General features: G+C 32.3%; 1 protein-coding gene across 1 annotated transcript; it reads right to left on the reverse strand.

Annotated features, from left to right (window-relative positions):
• Window positions 1–1,816: 1,816 nt before the first annotated feature.
• LOC112525459 (protein PLANT CADMIUM RESISTANCE 3-like) lies at window positions 1,817–3,075 on the reverse strand. Its single transcript, XM_025135593.1, has 4 exons — window positions 2,799–3,075; window positions 2,619–2,690; window positions 2,162–2,374; window positions 1,817–2,045 (listed from the first exon to the last, which is right to left on the reverse strand). The coding sequence occupies exons 1-4, from the start codon at window positions 2,983–2,985 to the stop codon at window positions 1,969–1,971; spliced, it is 549 nt and encodes a 182-aa protein (XP_024991361.1). The 5' UTR covers window positions 2,986–3,075; the 3' UTR covers window positions 1,817–1,968.
• Between the last annotated feature and the right edge of the window lie 5,902 nt (window positions 3,076–8,977).

Raw genomic sequence — 8,977 nt, forward strand, 5'->3', positions numbered from 1 at the left:
ATATTAGATTATAATTTTATGTAATTATAAAATTTAATGTTTAAAATAATTTAATTTATTATATAATTAATGTAATTAAAAATATATTAACATTATTAATTTATAAAATTAATTGTTTTGTATAAAAATAATTTATTTAAATAATTAAAAGAAAAAAATAAAATTGGAGAGAAGGGAGTGGGCCATGTGGCTTGCAAATTTTGCAAGTAAAATCCTATGTGGCACAAAATTGCATTTTTGCAATTGCTTTTGCAATCCATTTGCAAGCCCCATGTGGGTGCTCTGATGCCTCTTAGTAAACATGAATATTTTATTTGATAAGTAAGATGCATTAAAAGCCAAGTAAACAGCTAGCTACCATCTTAATATAATACACTACAACCAATGGTCATACAGAAAATCGGATCTTATTAAGGCTAATCTCTCTGGTTCATCCATATTAAAATAGAATTGAATGATATTATTTAGAGTAAATTACGAATTTGGTCCTTATGGTTTTAAGTTTGACTTAGATTTAGACCTCATAGTTATTTTATTCGCCACCCCTTCCCTTACCTTCAACCCTACATAAACAAGATTTCTAATCAGGATACATACCAAATACGGGTTGAGGAACTTGAAACAGCAATAAAGTATTTATGCCCAAAAGAAGTGTCTGTATTTTTTGTTATGGATTTTAGACACTAATTCAGAGTAAAAGAAGGTTATTGGTAGGGAGTCTATTAGACATGGGTATGCTTGCAACCTTCCACCATGATCGATCTCAACTCAATGGTCCACACATGGGAGAAATGGTTGGATTAAGTTTTTTTGATTTTAGGTTTTGTGGATTAGTGTTCTTTTTGTGCTTGTTGAAGAAGAGTAGTGGTTGGATTGGAATTGCAGGGGAGGGGGTGCCCGGAAAATCAGGAAAGGGAGGTAGAGGAGGTGTGGTCAGGGTTGCACGCGAGAGGGGAAGGGATCCTTCCGATTTTGGGGATTTGACGACAAGGCTCTAGCGGTTGAGGTCCCTATAGTTTTACAATATCATAAGACAAATTGGGAAAAGATTAAAAAAAAAAAAAGATATGACCAAAATACCCATCATTTAACGGTTAGGAGTTAAGGTATCACTCATAGAGGTCAAATGTTATGAAAATACAAACTCTGAACACTATTCTAGAATAGATAAAACTTTAAAGACTATATTTAAGACAAACTTAAAACCATATTGACCAAATCTATAATTTAAATACTAAATTATGAAGATCGAGTAATTTTGAGTTTTGACACCCAATGAAGGTCACCACCTAACCACTCCAAATCTCCAATAGTTTAAGGGGTGTTTGAGATTGCTTATAAAAACAACTTATTGACTTATTCCGGTGTGACACCGATAATAAGAACTTTTGAGTGTGTGGATAAACAACCTATATCGGTGCCAAACCGGTAATAAGAAATTTTTAAAGAAGTTAAATCATTATAACTTTTAATAAATTGATAAAAACTTTTGTAAAAAAAACATAAGTTGTTTCAAATAAACAATCCCAAACACCCCTTTAATTTACCACTCATGAATTATTTTAACCAACTTTAGTTCTGTTGATAATTGTGCATTATATATCCATTAAAAATTGTCTTTGGTTTAATTAGATGGATATTTATTTAAAGAGGGTGAATTATTTTAAAATAATATCCGTTAGTAATCTTTGATTTGACAAGTGATCAATTAAATGAATATGTTTAAATAATAATTAAAATTTCAAAATAAATATTATTTCTGGTTACTATTTATATTTAAAAATATGAATAAAAGTTCACGAATATCACATAAAAGATGAAATGAAACCGCATCAAGTGATTACAACACCAAGAAAAGTAGAAATACAAACAAATTGATGGTACTTTTTACAAAGTAAATGTGAGTTCATTTAAGAGTTTTTCCTTAATCAGTTATATTCATGGATATAAAACAAAACGAATTCCATTTTAACGGTACATTCCTTGGGGAGCCATGGGTGGCATATGTACTCCATAATTCTGTCTCTCCAGATTACCTTCCCATCCTGCAATCATTCATATGCACCAAGATCAAATTTTGTGAAATAACAATAATCGAATAGGAATACATTTCTACAGATGGTGGCAAATGTATTGAAAGGGAGATTGTTAATTATTATACCGATGGAGATGTCAAATCCGCGATGTTTGAGCTCACGATACTCTTGACACAAGGCACATAGTTCACAACAGAAGTGAACAAGGCAGTCATTGCAGGGAGTTTCCCGTAATCCATATTGACTCCTGATCTTAGTCCGATACGTACAAGAATACATGCATCCACAACATATGAGAGCCTCGATTAGCGCATAGAGACCCCCATGTACTCCACAAGCTGTTTTAATTCATTTTAACGCACGTTCATTAGCTAATATCATTATCTTACATGATAAATATCTAAGAAAATGTTTAATGGTTGAACTCGTGCTTAGACCGTACTAATTTTGATGATGAGCTTATATGAGATCTATAAACGGCATCGAAAATAAAAGGGAATCAGAAATATGAACATTATTTGGTAGGTTAGGGAATGAAGTCTAAAAAACAAGCTATATATGAGTTTTAATGAATCCACTTACAAGTATTCCCTTTGTCAACAATCTCAGCTATTTGTCCAAAAGTAATGCATGGACACCAACATGTTAAGCAACCTGTGAGTGGTACAAAAAAACAACCAAACTCGCTTAGTTGTGCCATGTGAATTAATAGATATTTGTACCAGACGGACCTAAATACAGTTAATCAAGGAAACTACTTACAGTTGGGGACATCAGAGCAGCAGGCACAAAGGCTGCTAGACCAGTTGCCGTGGACTGAATGAGGAGCCACGTATTGAGCTGGAACTCCGGTGGCATGCGGTGGTGGTGGTTGGTGGTGGTATGATTGTGGAGGAGCTTCTGGTGGTGGTGGTTTTGGGGAATAGTCTTGTGGGAGAGAAGGGTACATGATGAAAGATGAGTTGACTGTTGGTGCCTTAACGTTGGAAATGGAGATATCTGATTCAAAACAAGATATTGAAGAGTTGGATAAAATAATATAAATGGTCAAATTAACAACCATGAATTTTCTAACTATCAACTTGGAATTTTCAATTATGGCAAATATATATACACATATATATACACACACACACACATATATATATATATATATATATATATGTTGACCAAGACCTTGCATGTGCTTAACAATTACGTTTACACTCTCTACTCCAAAACATGTTGGATCCAGCAAATATGTATGTATGTATGTATATATATATATATATATATATATATATATATATTGTGAACTATGCATAAGTTAATGCTGTTGTATTTTCGTTTTATTTTAATTAAACTAATTGACTAATATAAATAATCGATTTAAGAGAAAAAAAATAACTTGATAGAAATAATATTAACAATTAGTTTGATTCATGACTAGAAAAACATACTTTTACTCATGGATATTACCGACAGTCAAAATCCACCAGAAATTTCCGACGGAACAATGACGGATGACTCACCATGGATACTTTTTCCAACAAGAAAAATATCCATCAATAATATCTAATATTACGATGGATTTTAAGTTAATTTATTTTTAATTTTGAATTTGACGCTAGTTAGGCTGATGCAGTTGACCGATCAATTTGAGGTGTTCATGATACAGTTCCCGGGTAAAAATCCTCCCCCTAGCTCCTCCTAGTGTTAGGATATTTTGTATGATATTTTAGGACTCCTCCCCTGTGTGTGTAGGATATTTTGAATGATATTTTGAGATTTATTATTTGATATTTTAGAATTTTGTATTAAAAACAGATTTTTTTCAATATTGTATAATTATTTTAAAAATCTTAATAATTTTTTTAGTATTTTTAAATTATTAAAAGAAATCATATTTTCCATCCGTACTTTTTCTAATTTTAATGTTGTAGTGATCCATTGATAATGGTGATATGTCATTTCCTTCGATCCGTTAGTGATATCTTTTCTCATGGCTTTTCTATTGATATAGACTTTTACCGACGGATCACCAACGAATCGGATTTTTACCGACGAATTTTTTGTCGGTAAAAATCCTTCATTTTGTAATGGTAGTTAAGTTTGTAAAAGATTTAACAGGCCACCGAATTATACGTCAAAGACATTTAGTTAACTTTCAATTGTTGTTATTATAATCCTGATTTTGTTGTAACCAACTCTAAAATGGTTCAAATCATTCAACAATTTTCCATATAAGTATATGGGCTTGGACAAAATAAAAGGCCCATTTTTATAACCGAAAGCCCATAGTTTTCATCAATTGACAATTAAACAAGCCTTTCGTAATGATCTAGTTTCTTGTTGTGTGTGAATTTATATAAACATTGATCTTGGATCTAATTGCAAACGCCTATAAATTTCTTCAATTATCGTAGAAGTGATCGGTTTATAAGCAACTTTTGATCATTATTGGCAGTACTAATTCTAGACCAGTGGTCCTAATCGGTCCTTTTGGATTTAAAAAAAAATAACAAATACAAAAATAAAAGAATGAAGTAAACAATTATTTACAAAAAAAAAAAATCAAACTTCATTTAATTGTACAATAATTAAATGTAATAAATAAAAATCAGTTGAGCAATTACATTGTAAAATTAATTAATTCAACTCTCTGACATTTCCTTTTTTATCTTTTCGTCTTGAATATTCTTTGTATCTTTCATTTTAATTACATTTATCTTTATTCGTCTTAAATATGGTTCATATTGTAACAACCCAAAATCCAAAAACAACAATATTCATGATCGAAAGCCAAATCGGCACAAAAAAATGAGTACAAGGTTTCTCGTTACATCTCATCAAATTGCAGATGTTAAAATACATCCACAACTGAGAATTATAAAAAATAAGAACAATGGAAACTAAACCGGCAAGCTATCCACTAGGTGGATCAAATCTTCCCCTTTCCCTTCAAGCTACTTTCAACATACAACTTTCCTGAAAATGGTTTAGTTTTGAAAGCGACGGTTAGACCAAAAAGTCTTGTGAATTCCTTTGAACACGACTTTAGCATTTTAAACATTTAAAATGATGGAATATCAACTATGGAAATACCATAATCAAGTAAAAGAGCACATTCTTATCACATGGACATTGCACAACGTTTGTACCCACATCGTCACACTCCCTTGACATTTCAATCAAGAACCTCAGTAAATGCCTATCCAATGTGCACAAGAAACATATTCAAGGCACACGAATTATCACTCCCAAAAGATATCGCTATCTCAAGGTAACCTACGCCAACTGTGCAATTCCACACATCCCATGTAGCCACATATTTCTCAATAACAGCAAAGGTGCAACATAGTAGTTTGCATAGTAAAGCCAACAATGCATAAAACCATAATCAGTGCTTAAAAGCATTTAAAACTATCACATGTTCATAAAATCTGATAAGAAAGGCGTTAACCCATCGATCATAACCACTAAACGGTCCAACCGAGCACCTAAATTGGCCAAGATAGGAAAGACGGTAACCCATATTAATTACCCCAAAAGGCATCTATTATAGCCCTCTAATCACCCCCTAGAATGATGCTTCCATTCCTAGCTTGAAATGAGGAACGAAACCGACGATGTTGCGCCGCAACAGTGGCTTACGCGACTTGTGCCACGACCTAGGTCGTGCGCCAAGTCATGCAACCCTCTGTGTGCACTGCTTCATTCCCCAATGTACATGTCTGATCCCAAGGGCGGACCTACCTAAGTGGTATGAGTGGCACGTGCCACCGTATTATTTCTCCGCCGAAAGGGTAAAAAATTTAGGTTTGTGAACGGTGCTACTGTATCGTCTTAGAAGGTGCTACCGTATTTTTCTCAATTCTATAAAAACCATACTTTTTATAATTATTTTTTGGTATATATTGACCTTTTTCAAAAGATGAAGACATGTCGGGTACAAGTTTAGGAGTTGTTCATCGGTTCTATAAAAACCATATTTTTTGTAATTATTTTTAGATAGTATATTATATTATTAGGGTTGTAAATGAACCGAACGTTCAGTAAACCGTTCGGCGGAAAGTTCGTTTATTTAATAAATGAACGGACATGCACAATTTTTTTTGTTTGTTTAGTTAAATGAACAAACATGAACAAGAGTCACAATCGTTCATTTATGTTCATGAACGTTCATTCATTTATCGTTCGCTTACGTTCGTTTATATTCGTTTCTTTATGTACTAAATTTAATATATAATCTTTTGTTTATTTAATTTAAATTCAAATAATATTTATATATGTTCGTTTAGCCCGTTCATTTATGTTCTTTTAGCCCATCCGTTTATGTTTGTTCCTTTACATTCATTTAACATGTTAACGAACGAACACAAACACATGATTTTCGTTCGTGTTCGTTCATTTGTTCGGTTAAGTTAAACGAATGAACACGAACACAATGATTTCCGTTCGTGTTCGTTCATTTGTTCGGTTAAGTTAAACGAATGAACATGAACAAGCCTCCGTTCGTGTTCGTTCTGTTCGTTTATAGTCCTATATATTATATTAATTATATGACGCAATCGTTTGAAAAATTTTATGGGTCCGTCCATGTATGATCCCACACTCCATTTCTCAATTCCCACTATTAAATTATGCTCAAAATATCATATAGCAACCTAAGGAGACTTTTCTAAAAAAATTACTCAAATCCAACCATTAGGCACAACTAATCATCCCTTTTCCAAGCCAAACCCAAAAGTTTACCACCATAAGAAACCCAACATTTAAAATCAAACCAATGGAGTAATAATAATATGATTCCAATGGGAGGATCAAGTTAAATGTCAAAACCCTTATCAAAAAGGGATTCATATTGAACATCATATCAATACATCAAAGAACACCCAATGTAGCCCTAGATCTTACAACTCAAATGTTAGAACTCCATTGTTGGAGAAACTAAGCTTGGGAATAAGATTCTTACCTGAAGATGATGATTTCTCGTTTGCTTCTTCTTCAAATCGCCTCAAAATCTTCAGTGAGGCTTTTCTCCTCAAAACTTCTACTTCACACACACACACACATACACCTTGAGGGAATCGACTGAACGAATGAAATGAGAGTGCCCTTTTCTTATTTACCCCTCTATTTACAGATCTAGTCCCTGAAGAATGAAAAAGATTACTCCCTCAACCCTAAGCATTAAAAATCCACATAAATAGAGTAGGGGTTGTTACACATATTGTTCATCTTTTCTAACCTTCTTTAACTAAGTGATTAAATGGAGTGGAGTTTAGATCTAAAGCATCTTATATTTCTTTTAATAAACTTTCAACTTCGTTTATGTTGTATTTTGGGTTTAAAGTTGATGCAATTGATAAAACAGGGACATATCTTTTAAATATTTAATAACTTATTGCATTAATTTCACTACTCATGACAACGAATTTTTATTTAATATCGTTTGAATTTTTTAGACATATTAAATAATTTAGGTGAAAGCTATGGATATTGACCCTTTTTTCGAGTTGTGACTAGGCCTTTTCGGGCTTTCACGAGAACGACCGAACATGTTTTTGGTTAAGAATATCCGGTCCCATGTTTTGGTTTCCGTTTATAAACAGTTCTTGATACATGCCTATTTTAACCAGTCTTTTTTTAGACTCGTACCAAAGGTGAACCTCATTTTTTTTCAAGTGCTGATATCATTTGATTATAAAAAACGAAGCTATGGATATTTTTCAAAAAAAATCACCGTTTGTCTGTTAGTTAGTTCCTCACTTTTTGTATGTAAGGTCTTGCTTTCGAGTCCTTTATTGCAAAAAAAAAAAAAAAATAAGCAATATAATAAAACTGAAATTAACAGCTAAAAACTAAGAAAATTATTGAAACATGATTCAAACCCACGCATGTCATCGAAACCAACTTTGCCAAGACAAATTATTGGTGTTATCAATTATTGTAGTTTCAAAATATATATATATATATATAATGACACACGACATTACAATACGGTTGCATCTTTCATGAGTCAAATTTTGTTTAGCTTATGACCGAGGAATCGTATCTAATGAACTAGATCCGCCCCTGACTGGTATGGTATTTAGTCTTTACCAGTTTAAAATCAATTAACCGATCATTTGTGAAACTCTAGCTGGCAGTTGTTTTGTGCGTTCCAAGTCAAGTGATTCAAGGACAAAGCTTATATAATTATACCATGTTTAGAAAATAGGTAATTAAAAAAAATATAAAGAGAACCACACAAATGTGGTGTCTGATTGGTTTGAGTTTGGTTCCAAATGTCAAAAGTACCAGGAGGTCTCAGGTTCAAATCCAAAGAGGAATAAAAATCTTCTTGTGGCCACGAAGGTTCAAATGCGATGATTCTGGGCTATCTGCAAAGCAGGTGGTCACCCTGATATTAGTCGACTAGCATAACGGGTTGGATATCTAGGTTAATAAAAAAATTATAAAGGGTAAGCAAATAACTAAAATACCCTTAGAATTATCGCATGGTTACCTTGAGACATATTTAATGATGCATAACTTATCATACCATCTTCACCACCTAATGTATACGAGTTTTAAATTACATACATGTAATTAAATCCAAAACCACCATGGTTGCGAAAGAAAGCTATTGAAGTTAAATGCTTATAGATATAGACGAAAGATCATATAAGAATAACAATTATGATGAGTTTACTTTTACATACACTGAATCATTTTCGTATGTATGAATTTGTTAAAGTTTCGGTTATTTTAATAAAAATAAGTAAATAAAAGTAGTTGGATGTATATGAAAATCATCAAAACTCTTATTCTCATTAAAACTCAATCTTGTAGACATATATATATATATATATATATATATAGGGTATATTTCTTTTACAACCTTGTGCATTTGTACAACCTTTGCAACCCAATTAATTGAGATATTTATAGAAATGATTGGAGTTCATTTATTATGA

Source organism: Cynara cardunculus (assembly GCF_001531365.2).
Source record: "Cynara cardunculus var. scolymus isolate 2C chromosome LG 13, CcrdV1, whole genome shotgun sequence".
Lineage (NCBI taxonomy): Eukaryota > Viridiplantae > Streptophyta > Magnoliopsida > Asterales > Asteraceae > Cynara > Cynara cardunculus.